Source organism: Brachyistius frenatus, unplaced genomic scaffold, assembly GCF_029030835.1.
Source record: "Brachyistius frenatus isolate BFR_SWC_R1_liver_20210118 unplaced genomic scaffold, ASM2903083v1 Contig_201, whole genome shotgun sequence".
Lineage (NCBI taxonomy): Eukaryota > Metazoa > Chordata > Actinopteri > Embiotocidae > Brachyistius > Brachyistius frenatus.
The window spans coordinates 274980-296892 of record NW_027210800.1 but is presented as its reverse complement, the minus strand read 5'-3'; the positions used below and the strand labels follow the sequence as shown (position 1 = coordinate 296892).

General features: G+C 44.4%; 1 protein-coding gene across 6 annotated transcripts in view; it reads right to left on the bottom strand.

Moving 5' to 3' along the window:
• The window catches only part of dlgap2a (discs, large (Drosophila) homolog-associated protein 2a), a 133295-nt gene that overhangs the window by 61857 nt on the left and 49525 nt on the right, over positions 1-21913 (bottom strand). For 4 of the 6 annotated variants that reach the window (XM_069718893.1, XM_069718894.1, XM_069718896.1 and 1 more), the window contains one exon: positions 6470-6502. The exons of the other annotated variants lie outside the window; for them this stretch is intronic. In XM_069718893.1, the coding sequence (XP_069574994.1) occupies positions 6470-6502 (33 nt within the window). The remainder of the gene's footprint in view (positions 1-6469; positions 6503-21913) is intronic. 6 annotated transcript variants of the gene reach the window in all.

Here is a 21913-nt window from a genome sequence, read left to right as displayed (position 1 = left end):
GAGTCTTATTACAGTAATTGGTTCTTGTTGCTGAAAAAGTGTGACGAGGTCATGCCTGAATGGGCGGAACAAACCGGAGAGAAATTGCCACCTTTGCCCCGGTGTGAGTGTGTTTAAAGACGAAGGGGAACAGAGAGAAGGAGGTGGTGAAGGAGAAAGATAGCGAAGCTCCCAGAGGCCGGGTTTGGGTTTTTAATAAGGAGCTGTGAAGAAAAAGGCAGCGCCCGGAGGGAGAAGACCTCAGCGCTGATGACCACGGCAGCGTGAAGCGGTGGACACGCTCGTATGAAGAAGAGGACAAAGGCAGGACAGATGAAAGCAAAACAGAGCGAAGAAGAGGTGGCGTGTTTTCTTGGTTTTGATATTTACGTTCAACTCAAACAGTCATAAATTGCTATCTGTGGTGAAATAATGCAGCGTTAAAGTCAGCGAACTGTGAGAGAAGTAAGACAGGAAGACAAAGGAGAGGAAGGAGAGGAGGAGTCAGGCGGCTCACAGCGTCTCATTAAAGATCGGTTTCCTTCCTGAATCTAAATGTTTGAACTTGTGCTCCACGTTTACTGTGTTTGGACTAAATGTTTTCATATGGATCATAATACCTGAATCAGAGTCATCGTCCTTTCAACGTGTGAATCCTTCATCTGCTGCTATTGAGATAACAGACTGAACATACCCAACAACATAAGCGCTTATAGTATCTCATTACTGATTTGTGAGGTAACTATTGTTATTGTCACAGGTTATTGATTGTCATTTTTGATTGGTTGTTAATTTTCAAGAGGTCAAGACTTGGTAAACATGGCCTGGTCTCTGAGGACAGAGGGAGAAGAACTGCTGAGCGTGCAGCATTTGTTTGCTATGCCAGGAAACATTCGTTAACATTTGAAGACGTCCAGTGAAGGTCGGCACTCATCAACTGAGTTGAAACGTGAATAACGTGTGAACCAGAAGCAGCACCCGAGCTCACTGCTCCGCCGCGGGTCCGTCCATCATTCTGGGCGTGGACCTCCAGTTCATCTCAAACAATCAGCTCACGCCGAAACCGACCGACACTCGTCGCCGGTCGGTCGGCTCTTCGACCAATCATACGAAAGCTGGCGCTGCGAGCGGAGGTGTGCGGCAGCAGCGTGATGACACCTCTCTGAGTTTAAACCACGGCTCCGGGGAGCTTTTCCTCGTTTTGCTGACGGTCAGTTTCTCTTGTTATCGCCTCCAGAACAAAAACACGTGAGCGACAGTGAGACGAGTTTCACTCTCACTTTATCGACTGTACTCTGCATCAGCACATGATGCTTATGGGTGATAACGATACAAATATTTGGTTACATCTTCATTTGTGAGTCATTTCACTGAAAAAAGCGAGTGAATTTTTGCCAACAAGCTCTCGCTGTGTTTTTTAAATGAGTCATAAATTTGGAAGCGCTCACAAAAAGCTCATCTCACACGTTCCCCTCCGAGTTGGTTCAAACTCTCCCCGATGTCTCTGCTGCTCATCAGTCTCTCGCCTGGAGTGATGTCAAGCTTTCGCTTCGCTATCTCAGGATTGTCTGAGCAAAGCTACTCCCCTGCAGCCAATACCTGAACAGCTGCTCACATTGGACTCACACACACACACACACACACACACACACACACACACACACACACACACACACACACACACACACACACACACACACACACACACACACACACACACACACACACACACACACACACACACACACTCTCGAGGCTCTTATTCTCTCCTGCAGCCAGCCTGATTGCAGAAACACAACACTGATAGTAGTGGAGGGAGGAAGACAGAAAGCACCTCTGATTTCAACCCGTGCGAGCGCCGCTGAAGGCCTCTCGCTCTCCGGCGAGGCGTCTGTATCTTTGCCTTCTCATTATTCCAGCCACTGATTTTGGCATCGGTCGTGACTAAGAGGCAGACGGATCGATGGCAGCACAGTGTGTGAGAGAAAGAGGGTTTCCATTTCAATCTCCAGAATAGATACATCCCCCAGACATTTGTCATGCCTGTGCTCAAACTAAAGCTTGATTACATGGCATGTAACATCTGAGGCAGAGCCAGCAATCTGCCACGACTTTCTCCTCGCAGCCTCCTTCATTGTGTTCGCCTGATAAGATTTTATGTCACGTACCCAAATGGAAGGCGCCATTAAGAATTCCTTTAAAAGGTATCGAAGGGTAATATTGTGTGTAAGAATATCAAAGCGGGGGAGGACAGCGTCAGAAAGGTGTGCTGAGACATAAAGTGGTGGATTAGTAGTCGTCTGTGTGTCTGGGACTCAAAAGTGGGGGAGAAAGCAGAGAGAGCAACTTTGGTTCCCTGTGATAAGCTCAGAGGATTGACTGCCTGCTGCACTTTTCTTTGGTGCCTGGTGAAGGAAAAAAGAATTGCCTGCAGTTTAAATAGCATGTTTTCTAAATCCCACTTCGCTGGTCAGCTGCAGGCAATCTTCCGTTGTTATACAGTATTTCACTCTCGCTCTCCCGGCTCGCTGCTCAGATGGATGTCGGCGACGTAAAGATTTGCCATCTTCTCAAATACTAAGCTGCTAAAACGTTGTGCCGGCCTCTCGGGGTTGGGAACGGAGCTGCAATCAAACGTGCTGGCCGTCGGACTGCTTGGCTTCCTGACTGTGTACAGTATTGGTGCATGGAGCACAGCCAGATCTGCTGGCAGAGGCCAGTGGAGCTGCAGTCCAAGATTTAAGATGGGAGACATGACTTGTCAAGCTGAAGGCCAAAGGCCTCTGAATATTGCAGTTCCAACATTTAAAACAGAAAATGCTGATTTTTCTGGTTTTAATAGTCCTAACATGACTCAAGGGCTCGAGCTTATTAAAACTCCTTCAGCTTCTTTTTACAGCACTGGAACTGACAAATTGACTGTTTGAATAATTTGAATTTCTTCACTTTTTCTTCAGAGTATAGATATTACATGATATGGCAATTGCCTTAAGACAATAAAATTATATTTAGCCCTGTTGAGAGAAATAGTGTCCAACACAATGCATAAAGCAGAACATTGGATAACAAGATGGAGCTTCATTCATTTAAATAACAGCTGCTCAGTCGCACATCTGCCAGAAAAAAACGTCTTCTATGAGGTGTCCCGATGTTCTCGCCTTGCTGCACAAGTCTATCGCTTACATAATTATTTTTAGAAAAACATGTCATTTCCGAGCAAAAGATTAATTTAATTGGACTTAGTTCCCTTTTCTTTTTGAATCAGATAACCAGAAACACAGTGCTTACAGAGAAGAGATGGCTCCTGAGCTTCTGTGTTGTGTAATGCACAGCATCAGTGCTCACCTCACACCGACCAACAAGCCTCTTCTATATTGGACACTGACCTTGGCCAGCGGTCTGCACATGACACATCCTATTCGTCTAGCTGAACATACAATGTAAATGGTTTTCTGAAAATTTAAAATCCATGCTGCCCAAATCAATACAGGACAGAGTTTCTGGGTGCAGGGGGAATATGCATTAGAGCCTAATGACATCACCTTTAACTCCGCCCTCTCCTGAGGAAACCAGAGCATCCACGCTTAAATATGGAGCAGCTCTACGACACCACATTACTGAAAGACATTCACAGTGTTGACAAAGTGCAGTTTGTTGTTATAATTATGAAATAACAGAGAGCTTGGTGCAGTGACTTATGCAATGTGTAGAAACTCATGAATTCAGTAACGTTAGACAAGAGGCACCAACAATAATATAACGCCACTCAAACTCACAGTGTTTGAAGACGTGAGCTCGGCACATGTTCAGTGTTCAGCTGTATTCCTGATCATCCGAGTCCACGGTTTCTCCTCCTGCCTTTTCAGTTCACACACCTCTTTGCTTTCTTTTTTTTTGAGCATCTGACCTGTTTTTTTGGTGTTTTTTTTCATATCCTATCACTGTTGGAAATTACGTTTACTTAGAATCTGAAGCAGAAAATACATTTTGGTAGAAATGTAATGCCGCCTGGATTTCTGAGCCAAACAACATGCAATGCAGGTCACAAAATGCTGACTAGTTCTGTGAGGTACCACATTTACCCGACCGCCTCCATACAAGAATTCATATCCTTTAAAGACGTTGCCAGTAAACATAATCCAGCCGGTAATTATATTCAAAACAACTCAACAAATTAGCAGCGATTGAACAAAATTTCTACAGAACAAACTTGCCCTTGACTTTTTCCTGTTTCTTCCACTGATGAATCTCACACCCTTCACCTCCCTCTGGCCCTTTTTTATTGTAACTCAACCATTTCTTTCTTTCTCTCTCTTACTGCAAAGTTCAGGGTCTCCGTGACGGTCCGGTTGATGACGAGATGCTCCCTCTCACACGGCTGTCAGTGAGTAAACTGTCATGCATCAGCAGTGCATCGGCTGAAGGACAGGACTCTAATTTAGACTCAGAAACCACCGTGAAAATGAGACGGACACCGTATGTCAGACCTTGACTAGACTTATTTGAATTGTCATTAGAGCTATTCTCTGGGTCAGACTCCTCCTAGTAATTCCAGTTTTGGAGTTTGGAGTCATGGAGTGCCTGTCAAGGTGAGTCCAGGCTTTTCAATAATGTTTATGTCTAAGGCCAACCTGTCTATGAAAGTATCCTCCCTGTCCTTAATCTATAATAGCTATTATTCAGACATCAGATTTTCACATGTGCAGCAAGAATAGTTCAGAGACACAGAGTGCTCTCATGAGTCCTCTCATTTTTTTTTTCTGCACGTTATTTATGTCAGAGCACTTTCTCATTTGGTTGCCTTTTCTATCCATTGTTTGGAGCTACATCTTCCTCTATTTACGTGATTGGTCCATTTCACCCAACAACCCAAGGAAACGCTGTAATTGGTGCAGAACAAAGAGAACAACACCTTGGTTTTACTACATGATGATCAAAACTCAAATATTTTAAGTTTTCCACGATGTTCACTCAACAGCTATGAACTCAGTATTTAAAGCTCTTATGCAGATTTTGTACTCGATGACAAAACAATGCAGCCATTATATGTCATTTGACAACATCGGGGACATACAGAGCACTAAAGTTTACAGAATGGTTAGTGTCTCAGAAAAGGACGTTTTTGTATTCAAGTCAGTATTTAAGAGGAACTGAGGTTTGATTTGCACACGTTCATCTTATAATCTATCTTTCTGTTTGTCTCTCTCAACACAACCAGCCACGGAGGGCTCCAGGCGGCCTCCCCCCGGAGGTTCAGGTTGGCCTGACGGCCTGTGAAACATGGAGCAACGGCCCGGCGGAGCCTCAGAGCTCCCGTCTGCCACACAGGTTTTCACTCGTAAAGCACCACACACACACACACACACACACACACACACACACACACACACACACACACACACACACACACACACACACACACACACACACTCCATGTCCTTCCCTCTGGCCCCGCCTCCTCTCTCTGCCCATCTCAGTGGGAAGGTCACAAGAACACAGTTATCATGCTCGATTTGATTACGTCTTAATCCAATGAAGGAAAACAGAGAGAGCACCATTGATTTTTGAGACACAGGATGATGCTTATTGGACTTAGAGGCTGATCCCTGGACAAGGTTAAGTCCAGATGGGAAATATCATATCTGTCACTGAGCCCATCACATGTTCATGGTTTTGTAGGTTCTAGATTTATCCTCGCTATAAAAGTGCAAACAAAGCTGCTGTATTCACAGGTCATTTCTGCTCCCTTTTGTTTTGAAAGATTGAGCGACAGCCGGCTATCAGATGAAACCTGAGAACACAAAACACATGAAACACAGCTCAGCGGAGGGACGAGCACCCCTCAAAATGTGATCCATGCAGAGGGAAGGACTCTGGCGTTAGAGGGACATGGACAGAGACATACCGTTGGAGATGGAGAATGAGGAGGTGCCAGAAGCATGAGAGGAGCTCTTCATCTAGTGGCGGGCTCAAGAGCTAAGCAGCTTTCAGCCGTTCAAGTACATCATGAGCATGTTGCACACGCACGTGCACACAAATATACGAGCGCATGAGAATGTGTGCAGACATCCTGACATTCAATGAGATGCGAAGCAGAAGCGCTTGTGATCAGTCAGCGGTCTGAAGATGTGCCTTCAGCCTTCATGCTGTCAATCAATCATGTCAGTCAGAGTACATGCACAAAGATGGCTGCCTCCTGGAATTGTTTACCTGCTCCGTCCAACACGTGATCTTTTGAAATGTTACAATAAATGAAACCAAAAGCAGGAGGACCTGCCATGTGCAGTGTATTTGATTTGGTTTGTTTGACATGGAATCTGAATCCAGCACCGTTGCTTTGCTGGAGATGAAGACTGAAGAACAGTGAATCAGCAGCAAAACGTCGCCCCCGCTACACCCCCCTCCCCTCCCCTCCTCCCCCTTCCTCCCCCCAACAGCAAACAACCAGCCAGGAGATGACGATGACAAGAGAATGGCGAGGCCCACTCACCTTCTGGTTCACCACACAGTGTGCACTGTGATTCTAAACAAGGACCAAAGGAGAGACAACAGGAGATTAATAGAGGCAACACGTATGGAGCGTCTGTGTTTCAGCATGTGTGTGTGCGGACAAACATTCAGCGTCACCGCCCTTTATGTTAAAACATTTACAACTATTATTCAAGATTCAGCATCTCTCGCTCTCTCCTTCTCTGTGAAAAACAAATAAAAACTATAAAACTGAACAAACAACAGAGACCAGAAAACTATTTTTCTGGTGCTACTAATGTCCTGGCGGCGCCGTACCCATGTGCAACATAATAGAAACTCAGCCACCATGCATAATACGACCATCAGCCACATACGGCTGCATAAAAAGACAACGTGATGCAGAGACAGCCATCAAAGGGGAGAAATAAAAGGAATGAGAATTTGTATTGCTTTAATTCATCACTGTCATGTGTCATAGATGCATAGCGGCAAAAACTATGAGCACACAAACCTCACTGACATTCAAAATTTGAATTAAAGCCAAAAATGTATTTATGACGGTAAACTATCCATCATTTCTATTATTTGCTTTGGGAATGGTCCTTAAATTTAAGGCCACACCAGGATTTACATGCATCATGCATAAGCTAAACATGAATGATACTTTAAATGGCTTTTTTTCCTTTTGATAATCAGCCATACTATTCCCATGTAAATATAACCGCACACACACTGTACTGTAAACCTCTGCAACTCAAAATCAATAAATGGGCAACACAGTTAATTAGGTTTCAGTCTTTCCCAAGAGCCAAGAAGTGTAGGCTGCCTCCAAGAAGTGTGCCAAGATGATTTTAAACACGATTATTAAAAGGGTTTGTTTTGCAGAGACGGAAAAGGGGCATAATGAGCAAGAATGAAGATGAAAATAAGCATTATGTCTTCAGGCCTTGAATTTCTGCAGATGGCCCCAAAACAGCTGTGGTGTGTCAGCGTTCGTCTCCGTTCCCCGACATAGCAGTGGCCCAAAGAGGCCATGTTGCTTCTCGTGTCGAGGCTTTCCTTCATCTAATCACCACTAATTAGGGGTTTAATTAGACCAGCAGCGACCAGAGATTCATGGCTTGACTTATGTTGGTGAAAACAATGAGGCATCATGGTTCAAATTCCTACATTCATAGTGATTCAGGCACCACGAAACATGTCCTTAAATGCACTACAGTGCTGCCACTTCCACCTCCCTCTCCCCATGTGACCTTGCCAGTGGGTCGAGTCAGCCTGTGCAGACTAGTGAATGAATGAAAGTGCACTTTTAGAAAAGGTTTGTTTACCGTCAGTCTGGGCAGGTTGTAAAGTGCCACAACGCCGCCACAATCTCATTACAAGCACTGCCTGCTGATTTTTGCCCGGGCATCTTTGCTGCATTTAGCTTGAAAGTTTCCCAGCTAAAAATGTCATTGCTCCTTCAGAAGGCCTCTTTCTATATAAACTTAAATGCATGAATGTAGATAAAAAAACAAACAAGCGCCATCATTCAGTTTCTTTTGCTTTCAGACTGTGCTGCACGCTCACACCACAGACAGACAGACAGACAGACAGACAGACAGACAGCGGTGATACTGAAATTTAGCTGTTTTTTCTTACCTTACAAAAGTCATTGCATTGTCAAGACCTTTTTGTTCAGGTAGTGGTTCAGGTCCGCGGGCTTGAACCAATCACACTCAGTACAGGACCGACAGCAGAGGCCTTCAGAGAATTTACTGGTTTTTTACTCCCTACAGTATAAAAGCAATTGGCTCTATTAGTTTGTCCTGCCTGTTTAAATTTAAAGCGCTCTTGAATTTCCCTGTGTGGAGTCCATATCGATCCTGGTCAGGCAGGTTTTACAGTACGGGAACTGTTCTTGGATAATACTCATTTGCTTTCCAATTGGAGGTGTAAAGTGGCTGCCAGCCATTAACCTATTACTCTTCTGCTTTTGAGGTAAAGAAAGAGAAATTTAAAGCTAATTTAGGTTAGTACGGACGAGTTTTGGTATCTTTAAATCTGTTTCTCCGATCTGACCAGGCTGGCTGGTTGGAGCTTTATTGGAAAAAGCTGATTCCACATATCTTCACTCACAAATCAGAACTTGACAATATATGAGTCTGAAGTTTAGACATGTTTCATGTTCATCGTGTTGTCTGCTTATGGTGTCAGAGAGAAACTTCTGTTAGCTGGAGTATTTAGAAAGCGACTCCTTAGCCAGCGATGGCTTCCTGATTGGTCTGACCTTCAGGGTGAACCTTCCTACAAACCGGTTTTCCAGACTATAATCACACCAAAGATGTGAACAATAAGTGGGCGGAGCCAGACTCGTGTTTCCAACCCTCTCCGCTTTCAACACAGTTTCACTTCTGACCACAGCCAGCATCACTGATGTGCTCAGAAAAAAGGGCAACAACAATCCAGATATAACAACACAATAGTAAATAACATAGACACAATGACAACAACAAAAAACAGGTTGGAAAACAAAGAGACTTTGGGAGGAAGAAACGTACACATGATGGAAGTGCTGTGTTTTTGTGAATAGTCGTTTCAGTACAGCTTTCATCACATTTAAAATGAGATAACTGCATATGTAGTCCAAAACCTATCTATGCATTCTGATTAAAAGACAAGTCCAAAGTGGATGCCGCCCCGTTGTCGGGTGTCAGTAAACGAACACAGATATTTGCGGGGGTCTGTGGTGTCCCCTGGTATCAGCCAAGCTCCAAACACAATATACAGAGACAGCAAATCCTCAGCTGTGATCCAATAATGTATTCATCCATAATTAAAGCCTCCATTTCCATATCGGCGCAGCTTGCTCACACCTTCCCCAGCGGCTGATCTCTCTTTTACTCTCACTCTTTCTGTCTCACTCCCTTTCTTCCAGTCACATGATTTGTGAGAGATAAAGGTGCTAATTAGCTAGTGCTAAGACTGTTCAGGTTTTTTTCCACGAGAATGTCGCGTCTCCGAGAAAACACGCGAGGTTATATAAAGCGAGGTGAGATGGGGCATGAACACTGTGCAGCGTGATACCACAGGTGTGAGCGGCAGACGAACTTTGTTCAGGGAGTTGGTGTGTTTTTTAGACGACTTGGGATTCACTGGAAGGAACAGACTAGAAGCTCTGTTTGTTTGCTCTGAGTTGAGCTGCTCACAGATTGCGAGACACAAGCCAAATAAAGGCTTGTTTATTGGAGCAGGGTCAATAGGTAGTCAATAAAGGGAAGTACACAGTAACGTACAGCTCATACAGATGTGACACAGATAAACCGACACCGCTGTGCGCTCGTGACCGCACACGCAAAAGATCAACCGACTCACACGTTTATACCACAAGAACATCACACTCGCCCTCAACTTATCTATGTGGACGGTCACCGATTTCAGTTTACCTTCCCCTTGACTGGCACAATCCATCTTCAGCTGCGCCCGCTGCGTCCAGCCGGCCTCCCCCCGGAGCTGAGCAAGCACTTTCTCAGAGGAGGCGCTGTGGCTGGAGGAGAACTCATCAGCCTCACAGTATCAGCTCCACCTGCCTCTTCACGGGCTAATTACAGCGCACTGTCACACATGTTCACACGCTATGCTGCAGAAACACAAATTACGCACTGTACATTAACCGGCCCGGTTGTAATGTACACAACATTGATAACACTTTATGGGGTCAATGTTTCTGAATCACGAGGATCCTGAGCAGCCGGCCGTGATGTCACCAGCTGCTTTGTGAAGTTTATCCGTGACACCATGATATCAAGCTGAAAATGAGCATATTCAGATTATGAACGACATGTGACCAGCTCTCGTGTTAGGTTAGGTTAGGTTAGGTAGTTACTTTATTAATCCCCCAGGGGAAATTTTTTTTCGCTACAGCAGCATACAGAAGCAATAAGATAATAATAGAATAATAGAAAAGCAATAAAATAGCAGTAAAAATAGCAATAAAAAATATAAATATAAAATGCACAGTATATACAGTACAGTATATATCTATATATATTTTATATCAACAACCAAGAAACACAGTCAACAGTGTTATTGTTGTGTGATGGATTTTGCCAGAGGTGAGTTATTGTACAGAGTTATTGGCAGGAATGATCTCCTGTATCAGGAATGATCTCCTGTATCAGGAATGATCTCCTGTATCAGGAATGATCTCCTGTATCTGGAATGATCTCCTGTATCAGGAATGATCTCCTGTATCAGGAATGATCTCCTGTATCAGGAATGATCTCCTGTATCAGGAACGATCTCCTGTATCAGGAACGATCTCCTGTATCAGGAATGATCTCCTGTATCAGGAATGATCTCCTGTATCAGGAACGATCTCCTGTATCAGGAACGATCTCCCGTATCAGTAATGATCTCCTGTATCTGGAATGATCTCCTGTATCAGGAACGATCTCCTGTATCAGGAACGATCTCCTGTATCAGTAATGATCTCCTGTATCAGGAATGATCTCCCGTATCAGGAATGATCTCCCGTATCAGGAATGATCTCCCGTATCAGGAATGAGGAGAACGTCCTCCTCTGTCCCTGCAGCAGGTTGAGAGGGTGGTCAGGGTTATCCAATATGGATAATAGTTTGTTCAGCGTCCTCCTCTCCACCACCTTTTCCAGACTGTCCAGTTTGTAGCCGATGATGGAGCCGGCCTTCTTAACCAGTTTGTTAAGTCCGTTGGTGTCACCGGCTCCAATGCTGCTCCCCCAGCAGACCACAGCGAAGTACAAAGCACTGACCACAACAGATGGTAGAACATCTCCAACATCTCGCTGCACACATTGAAGGATCGAAGTTTCCTCAAGAAAAAGAGTCGACTCATCCCCTTCTTGTAGACAGCGTTGATGTTGGTCTTCCATTTCAGTCTGTTGTCGATGGAGACACCAGGTACTTGTACTCCTCCACCATGTCCACCTCCTCTCCCAGAACTCTCAGCGGTTGTGGAGCCGTCGTCTTCCTCCTGAAGTCGACCACCATCTCTCTGGTCTTGGCCACGTTCAGGAGCAGGTGATTTCTTCCCGCCCACTCCACAAAGTCCTCCACTACTGCCCTGTACTCCTCCTCCCGTCCATCCCTTATACATCCGACCACTGCAGAGTCATCAGAGAACTTCTGCAGATGTCTTGACTCTGAGTTGTTCTGGAAGTCAGTGGTGTATAAGGTGAACAGGAAGGAGACAGAACAGTTCCCTGAGGAGCTCCAGTACCACTGACCACCGTATCAGACAGCACACTGCCCAGATGGACAAACTGTGGTCTGCCTGTCAGGTAGTCAGTGATAGAGCTACTACATTTATTGCATTATGTCAAATAACATGAACCGAAATGGTAATTTGACTGTTGATGATTGTTTTTTCAGTCAAGCTTCAGTTTATCACACGGTAAAACTCACCTTCATACACAGAAGCAAAACTTTTAATCATTGTAATAAAAGCAAAATAAAGTCAGTCAAATGTATGTCAAGAGCAAAGTATGAATCTACAAATATCACTTCATCAGAGTACAGAGGGAATCAGAGCCTCAATACAGTGCAATAATGAGGAGCTCATTGTCGAAAACATTCTTAATATTCCCTCCTTAGAAGGGAAACAGCAGGTGTCTGACATCAAACAGCAGGAGCTTAAAATCAGGCCAGCCGTCAGTGTTTGTGGATGAAGACGCTGTGACAACACTACAAACAGCTTTACTGGTGCGCGAGTTCCAATTCAAGGTGCGCCAGAACAACGGGACAAAAAACAAAAAGAAAGTCTCTTCGTCGGCTGCGGTGCGCTGGAGAAGCAGAGAAGCAGTGGGCGGTTCGGTGTGACGCGAGAGCAGCGATCTAAGCTCGACCTTCAGTTACAAACGCTGTCATTATGTGGAGAATAAAAAGCCATCAAATGTCAACATGCTGTCTCTTTGTGTGGGTACATGTGCAGCTGGCAGGCCGCTGATCCTGAAAGGAAAGCGTCTTATTGCAATGAAAGTTTCATCACAATACTCTTTGGATTATTGCAGTTTTGGAGGATTTCTTGACTGAGGTTAGTTTTTAATCAAATTAATATATTTGTTACAAACGACTTACAAGTGAGCCCCATTGACAGTCAGAGTAAGTTCTGTATGTTTATGAATATTCCCCCTCGCAGTGTCTCTGGTTCTGCAAGAGTCTCTGCAGGAGTCTTTAGATGTTATGTAACAGAGACTGGGGACCACAGTTGGCTGCAGGAGTTGACCTCTTGAGTCATGAGTTCATGGTAAAGTCGGCGGTCACACAACGATGGCGGGATTAGACAGAAATGGTGACATCATTTGGACTTCATGGTGATGTCGTGCATATCGTCTCTTTTTGATGTCCCGAAACACTTCAATCAGATTGTTAAGAAGTTTCCTCGCTGACTATTGGAGATGAACGCTGGTTTTTAATGCCTTTTAAGTGTTTTTAACAGACCTGCAGTTTGACTTCACTCTTAGACTTGCTGGGCTTGTTTCCAGCAGTTTGAGCTGCTGACTGTCACTCAGGATTACATTACCTGTGTGGTGATTCGGTCAATGTTTGAACTACGCAGATGCAAAACTGGCTACAGCCGCTTGGTTAAACTGTACTGTAGCACCAGCAAATTCATGCACGCTGTTTCAAATTAAAAGCCTCATAGCGTTGTATACACAGTCCAGCCTTAAACTAGATTTTGACCTAGTTTTCTACATAAAAATCTGAAGATGCCTAAAGATGATCTCAGCAGACCCCCATGTTCAGCACCACTGATTTAGCTCTCTGTGAGCATCATTACCATCTTGAGCTGTTATGCGGTGTGTTACATCATTACTGTACATGTGCTGCAATTTATCTGCTATAATTCTATGTACTGTGGAGTATTTGTCAGTATGCAGGCCTCTAGTGTTGGTGCCTGCAGGTATGTGTGAGCATGCAGGCTGTGTGCTGTGACACGCTGTGTTCACACTGTGGGTGTTTGCACATGTGAAGTAACATTTCATTCAGCAGTTTGTTCCCTATGTTAGTCTCTGAGCCTCTTATACAGTAGCAGCCTGACTGTGGTGATAAGAGGCAAAAAGCAGACATGGGGTTGGCTGGGGGTGGGGGTGGGGGCTGGATTTGGCGGGTGAAGCCAAGAGCAGGGTAGCAAAAAGAGCAGCAGGAAAAACATCCTGTCGTTTTTCAATCAACCCCAAGAGCCCCGAGTCAGATCCATAAGTGGTTTCTCTCGACTCCCAGGAGGCGACGGGAGTCAAAAGGAAGAGGGAGATACATATTTTAGGGTGGAGGAGAGGATGTAAGCATAAGGGTGAGAATGAATTTGAGTGATTTGCTGTTTCTAAACTGTGTTGAAGTGTATATGATGAGGTGGATCTGTGTAAAAGAGAAGGACAAGTGAGGTTGGACAGACAGAACATGATGAAGCACCAAAGAGAAAGAGAGAGAGGAGGACAGACAGAAGCAGACAGGGAGAGTTGTGCAGAGAGGATATTGATGGCCTCCTTCACGCCCCAGCAGCCCTCTGTCTCACCGGGGCATCTATCAGCAGCGCTCGGCCTCGCAGATGACCGTATTGGCACCTGCTGATGGAGAGGGGTGTCGCCATCAACGACACGTCCCTCACTTCTCCTTTCCCTCCACCGGCCCGTTGTCTTCGCTCACTTCATCCTCCGATCTCACTCGTCGTCTTCCCTCTCTGCTCTTAAATCACGTCCAGATCAGAACTTGCATGTCTACGTAATATGTTGTATGACAGTCTTGACAAATGGGAGTCGCTCAATTCACATTCAATTTTACCCCCAAAAAACTTCAGCATGTGTGGCATCTTGACATCAATCTCAGAGAACGTGTCGGGCACCTGCGGCCATTTTTCAGCGCATAAAACATTACCACCAGGAACATCTTTTACAAGACTCATGTCACTTTATGACACAAATATGGAGCAGCAGCAGAGATAAACCTTTCAGAGTTTTACAATAATAGTAGAAGTGAAGAAAAAACAATAATTTCTAAAGTTAAAAAAGGCATTTTAACAGACAACTATAATGATCAATCAACAACTCAACAGACTAAAGACTGGAAATGTAAATACTCAAGAAGATCGCCTTCCTCAATTGAGTGAAATGAGACTGAATTGATGCCAAAAGTAAACGGCATTAGTGTTTGTTTATGTGATTCAGTGACTCATCATTTTAAAATCCCTCCAAACATGACAGGCATTTTTCTACAAATCCTCCTTCCACAGCATTAAGAACTACTTTCAACCACAAATGCTATGAATGGAAAATCAGTGGCAGATGTATCATAACTGTTCCTGCTATGAATCAATAAATAGAATTATTGTCAAGCTCTGATCCAGCTGAATGCCCCAAACATGTTTACAGCAATGTGTGCACGAGGCGAAGAAGCAGAAAAGAGACTCTGTCAAGCATGAAAGCAATCAGCAAGGTCAGTGACAGTTGTACTGGGGCTACTGTCTATTATTCTTATTCATTCAGACATTTCAGATTCAAAGTAAACAAGACACAGAAAGGACAAAGTACGGGTGGGACGGAGGGTGGGGGTGGGGGGGCAGGGAAGTACAGTGTGTGGTGTTCATGGACTTATATGCAGGCATTTTTTTTTATGCCCCTTGAAAATAGTGAAAAATGCATCTCTATGTTTTCCTTATTTCAGCGATGTTCAATTATGGAACCAGACAGTCAAACAAATCGCTCCATTTGCATCCAGAAAGTGAGTCTTGATTGAAGTAAGTAATTTGGTTTGAAATGGAAATTCTTAGCACAGGCAGTATTTGACAATTGTTTTTTTTAGAAAACTGAGACCAAACACTACGCAAAATTAACTCATTAAAATGCATGTTTTTTTCAGACCATATTTGGACTGGATAATCAAATTCTGCAATCAGCAACCAGTCCTCCAAAATATACAACCATAAAGGTTTTATAGCGTCTTTTCCTACCATCAAATATGACCCACAGGGTTTCTTTTAGGCCCCGAACTGGATATAATAATGGATATAGTCAATGCAAAAGTGCCTTAAAGTACAGTACCACTGAGGGCCACTAAGTGCTGACTCCAAAAAAAACTCTGGTTCCAATAGACTCTTATTACAAAAACTTCTCTCATGAAATCAAAAGTCAATCCATTTTTTCCACAAGTCATCACGGTGTCATGTAAGTTCACTCCTTCTGATCAGTGTCCTTCTGAACATAATAGATTACAGATTATAGAATAATAGGCCATACAGGCCTCCAACAGAGGTGTGCTTATGCCTTTGCTCGGTGTGACTGCCGTGCCTGCAGTGCGGTAAGGTTTCCAGTATCGGTGGGTGGGCAGAGTGTCCTCTGGTTCTCAGTCAGAGCTAAACCTCGGTTGTACCTAGCTCGCCCAAATATGATCACTTCTGGCTCCCAAATTACAAGATATGACTGACAAGATCCCAGACGAGAGTCTTCCAAACGTCAGTTAACAAAAGCGGTGTATGACGGGGCTGAACTCTGTGCACATGTATGAATGAGTGTCGCTCCGCCTCAGCAGCAACGGCACAGTGTCACCACACTCATCAATCCACTCGCCCTCCCTGAGGATGATGTCACTGGCAGCGAGCCTGGCTGGTGGCCCACCGGACCGAGGGGACCAACTCTCATTATCTCCCGTCCAGATTTATGGGGCTGCTGTGCTCATATTTTACACTGAGGGACACAGGGGGAGGGAGGGGGGGTGGAGGGTGTGGAGTAAGAGAGGGGGAAGAGGGAGGGGGGTGGAGATGGAGAGATGGAGCGAGTGGGACTGACTGAGAGCATTTACTGATAAATCACACCGCCTGACTATTCACTCTTTAAAGAAAACTCTTCTGGCTATCAGCACTCTCAGCAGCATCCGATATCAAAGCGTGTGTGTGTGTGTGTGTGTGTGTGTGTGTGTGTGTGTGTGTGTGTGTGTGTGTGTGTGTGTGTGTGTGTGTGTGTGTGTGTTCCTCCTTAGACGTCGTAGCTGTCACCACAAACAGGAACATAATTTTACTTTGTGTCACGAATTGGAGACGTGAGGTGAAGATGAACCACTGGATGTGTTTCTGTCTTCCTCACACACAACCAACAGATGTCACCACCAGCGCGGTTAAATTACGAGTTCATCCTGTTTGGGAAACAACAACCAAAAGAAAAACGGCGCTCATCATCTGTTCACTCACTAATGAACACTAAATCTCCCTCAAAAAAATATAATCAATAGAAACTTCAAACAGACAAACTCTCCATTTGTTGGATGCAGATGTGACCGATAACTTGGCACGGCTGAGAAACAGCTTCCTCATCTTCATCTTCATCTACCCCCCCCCCCCAACCCCCTCCATGCCACCATAATGTCACAGCGTTGTTCCATGTGATTGGGTGTCCATGTAACGATGACGGATTGGCACTCGCCATCTCCACACATCAGACTTCAGCAGCTGCACACCTGCTGCCGTTGGCTCCGCCAGGAAATGTACACGGTAAAGATGTAGCAGTGTGTGTGTGTGTGTGTGTGTGTGTGTGTGTGTGTGTGTGTGTGTGTGTGTGTGTGTGTGTGTGTGTGTGTGTGTGTGTGTGTGTGTGTGTGTGTGCTTTACAAGTACTGTCCAGGGTATTGCATTATGCTCCATCTCCTGGAATGGACCTAATGGGCCATGAGGAGAAAGCAGACGAAGCAAGCCCAGAGGCAGCGTGGGATGTGTCTAACACCTGGTCAGCCGTGTCACTGGGTGGCCATGTTGGAGTCGTGCCGGGTCCTTCTGTCTCTTTGTTAAACAGCAAATGCATTTTGGGAAATAGGTGTGTGTGTGTGTGTGTGTGTGTGTGTGTGTGTGTGTGTGTGTGTGTGTGTGTGTGTGTGTGTGTGTGTGTGTGTGTGTGTGTGTGTGTGTGTGTGTGTGTGTGTGTGTGTGTGTGTGTGTGTTTGCTTAGCAAATTATCCAAAACAAGTGCATGCAGACAAGCAAACAGGTGTGTAAGACAACCAGGTGTATGAAAAGATTAGGTGATAATCACTTATAATTGTCTTAAAAACTATAATTGAGCGGTATGACCATTACCCACAATGCAACTCAACTGCCAACAGCTCAGAGATTCTGGTGTCCTATGTTAGTATCAGCTGCTTTAGCCCTGAGTGGCTGACGCAGGGATGAGCAGCAGAGGTCTGGTAAACTTACTTCTTTTCAACTCTGCAGCCACAGTTTTTTATTTTTTTCATTTTCAGACTCAGTATTCAGACATAAATGGTGACGACGCAAGTCGCATCCCTCCAGGCTGTTTATCAGGGTTTGCACATCTCTCTCTGGAGGCATAGAAGACAATACAACTTAGACTGATGTGCAAGTTCCCTTTTAAGATATAAAACCTGTTCGTTTGCGTAGTATAAGACGTGCTCAACATAACATTTCAATATGTTATACACTGTTTGTTGTTTATTTTCCTCCTCTGTCCATTTGATGGAGCTCATCTGTTTTCCACCAACCCTTGAGGGGTATTTCTGACTCCACTGTGTTTCAGCTGTTTACGGTTGTTTTTTTGTCAACTTCCTGCTGCTGGAAACAACATTGTTAAGAGTGGAGAGGGTGAATCTGAACAGTTCAGGTTTGGGCCACAAAACCAAAATAGAGATTTGACGAATGCTGAGACTCTCCGTAGAGCTGAGGGGAACTGTGGTACACTCGTAACTTGATCCGTTATCAACACAAATATAACAACTTCACTTGACCCTGTGGTCAAAGCAATTTCTGAGAGAAGTGCCATTCAGATGATAACAAAGGCTCTCAAGTAAAGTAATTTAAACTACAATACTGTGGCCTTAAAGATGATAAATGGGCCTTAACATTAAATAAAATGAAGTGTCTATCTAGTCAGGGTGTACCAAGGTGCATAAGATCAATATCAACTCGCTGATGGACTCAGACAGGTGTTGAAGAGGGAATAAGGAAGTATCAGGAAACCTTGCACCCACACATACGTCATGCTTGGTGGTCCAGAGAGGTGTTTGCTTCGACCATATTGAATGCATACGATGTGTTTCCACTCATTTACGCCTGGAGAATGAATGTAAACCACGTCGCGCTGTTCGCTGGGATTTCCCTGAAGCACGCGGCCGTCTTCACTGACCTGTTATTGTTACACTGCTTGTAACCACCTCCCTCTTTATGTCCCTCCGCTGTCAGTTGAGTTTGAATGTGTCAGCTTGATGGACAGACAATAAAACTCCTGTTTTTCCAACAGATATACGCATGGTTGGCTGAAGGGGCTGGCTCACGGGGACAAATGCTTACAATGCAAAAGCCAAAGGGCTACAAGAAAGCTGACACAGGCTCGGCCCCGCTCATCTGCATCCGCCGTGAAATCGGAGGCGTATCGGGGAATACCTGGCAACCGCAGCACAGCCTGCAGCAGAGGAGGGATTTTTTTTCTCGATGTGCATCACAATATGATGACTTGAAAAGGCGCCTTAATGCTAAAGGCCATCCGGTGTGACAATTCATAAAAGAGGAAATTCTTCAGAGAGCCTCCTTCTGTAGCCTAGCAACCAACAGCACAGCTCTCTTTTGCTCTGCAGTGTTGTGTGTGAGGGAAGGCAACGCTAGCACACCTCCTGGGATGAGGAGACAGAAGGAAACGGCAGCATGCTGAGCAACGACATGTGAGAAGAGGAAAACAAACAACATGTATGTTTCATACATGTAACAGAAAGTCAGACAAAAGAGGAATAAAAAGTCTCGAAACACAAATCTATGAAAAACGTTCTCTCAAACGGGCTTTTATCAAACACAAAGAAAGTCGATGCGGTTTTGCATGAATAAGGAGACACACGCGCACCCTAACCTTCCCGTGAAGACATCCCGTTTCCATAGCAATGGGCAAGGAGGAAGCAGAGGAGGCGAGGTGTTTGCGGAGTCTCCTTCCTGTGTGCAAAGTGTTTTCCTCACTCTGTGCCTCACAGATGCATAAAGATAATCCGCCATGTCCACCAAGACTGATTTAATGTGGCCCACTTCCACTCCAGAGAGGAAGATGCCCACGGAGGGAGGAGGCTCTGCACTCGGTGCTCAACCCGTGGCCCTCTCGAGGATCTGCTCATTATGCTTGAAGTCAGGGGTTTAAGCGTGAGGCCCGGTTTATCTCTGACAGAAAGATGAATACTACATGATGCGAGGTCATCCTAAATAGATATGGTTATAAGTCATGGAGTTGTAACAGAACTGTATTTGCAAATGCGATAAATGTTACATCGATGGCCTCTTTTATGTCCGCTTTACGACTTCACAGCCCCGGCTATCTATCACAGCGTGTTATTTCATTCATAGTCTGATGGCGAGAGAACCGCAGAGATTAAATCATTCACTTATTCATGCAGCCATTTATTTGGTTTAATCTCTTTGATTTGAACAAAGTGTGAGCTCATCCGGAGGAGCGGTAGGGGGAGTGATGAATGTGGGAAGAGCCTGCTGATGTGCAGTCTGCTCTATATAAATTCCCACTGTTGCCTCTGAGCATTGATCAGTAGGCCCTGTGGATGAATGGGTAGTAGTGTGCAGCCAGGCATGGAGTCCCAGATGACCCCCATCCACACACACACACACACACACACACACACACACACACACACACACACACACACACACACACACACACACACACATATATATATATATATGTATATATATATATATATAAAATGGTGTCCATCCTCATGCTACTATGTCCAATCATGTAATCATTCAGGATCTTTATCCCACACATGCCTGAGATACCCTCCACACAGACACTTATTTAACGCATACATTTGAATAGTGACAATCTATTGTTTCAGCTCTGCTCATTAATAAGCTGATAGCACTCTGAAATGACTTGTGGGGTATATTAACCCTGACCTTGTATTCAAAGTGCCTGGGTTAACAAGCTCTGACTAGCAGACCGACATCACGGGAGTCCATCAGAGCTGTCTTTAAGTAGCCATGACTAAGTGGTAGCTGGCTCTGAGCGGGACCCAACTCAGGTTTTAGGAGGACTTTGCATTTTCCACTCGACGGAGAACTGCCGACAACTCAGTGAATAAAGCTCTCAAACGCACAGGCATGTCAAAATCTTAGTTATTGATGGTGTGATTTCCATGAGTTGGAAACAGTGAATGATTGTATTTAAATGAAGTGTGATACCCTGCTATTTGAGATGAAGTATGTAGCACACAGATTTGCTCAAGTTGTGTTGAGTTTTGGTGTTCCTGCCACGCAACAACTAACAGTCAGCTGCCATGCTGTACTTGTATTTAGTTCATCCAAATTGGCTGCAGTCAGTGTGGCATCACCAGCTGGGCTCTTCCAGCTTCTGTAGGTGGGCAGGTTGGCAGCTGCGACCACCTGAGGGAGTGTTCACACTGTTCTGCTTTATTTGAAAATACCACGGCCGTGTTTTCGACAGTGAGATGCGACCGGGTGATCGGAGAAAAGCTGGTTTATAAAACAAGGAGTTGTGCTTTGTTTTTAGAGCACTTCCTAAATTAGAGCAAATGTAAACCTTTGAAACGGCATCTGAGCTCTAAGTGAGTGACTTAACTGAAGCAAAGTGGACTCCGGGTTTCACAGTACGACTGATGGGTTCGACCAGGACGGGACTCACTAACCTGTCGGTCAGTCAATCACTCAACTTGTGTTCAGTCAAATATCAGAAATAATCTCCAATAATTTGGACTATTGACTGTTTCGTTAAAAAAAGGCATGTTTTGTCAAGAAAAAACAAATCGGCTGCTTTAAGTTACTCATGTAAGAATATGATGCATTTCTCTGCCTGATGTTATTGTAAATTAGCAAACGACTAAGTTACATTTTATACTTTTAGTGAGACAGAACTGCAAATTGAAGATGTCACTTTGGTCACTGAGAAACTGTGATAACCATTTGTCACATTTTCTTACAATTTTAATGTATTAAACAATTAATGATCAAAACAATTGACTGTTTGAGAATGGAAATAATCATATGAACCCCAAAAATACGTGCCAAAATATATACCAATCTTTAAAATGTCAGAAAATCTAAAAAATAGCACAATGGACTTAGAAGTATTGACGGAGATTATTGAAGATAGAAAACATTTGCACAATAAAGATAGAAACGAATGAAAGTGAAACAGGACAGGATCTTAGATAAGATGCACCAGCAGACCTACATACACAGCTTCTCTCATGATTTAGGACCCTTAATAACAAATCTGGGGTAAAAAAAAAAAAAAAAAAAGGATTTGCATCAGCGTCTCACAGATGGTTTCCTTTTGGGTTCATGTTTAGTGGCTCACGCATCAATTTCACAGAGAAAGACATAAAAAAAATGTTGAGTCTCATCTCCATTAGTCATTTGTCTCTTTGCAGACAGCAGAAAGAGATTGATGGCCCGGCGAGAATAAACAGCTGGAACTTATGGGAGCGGTCTGTCTGTG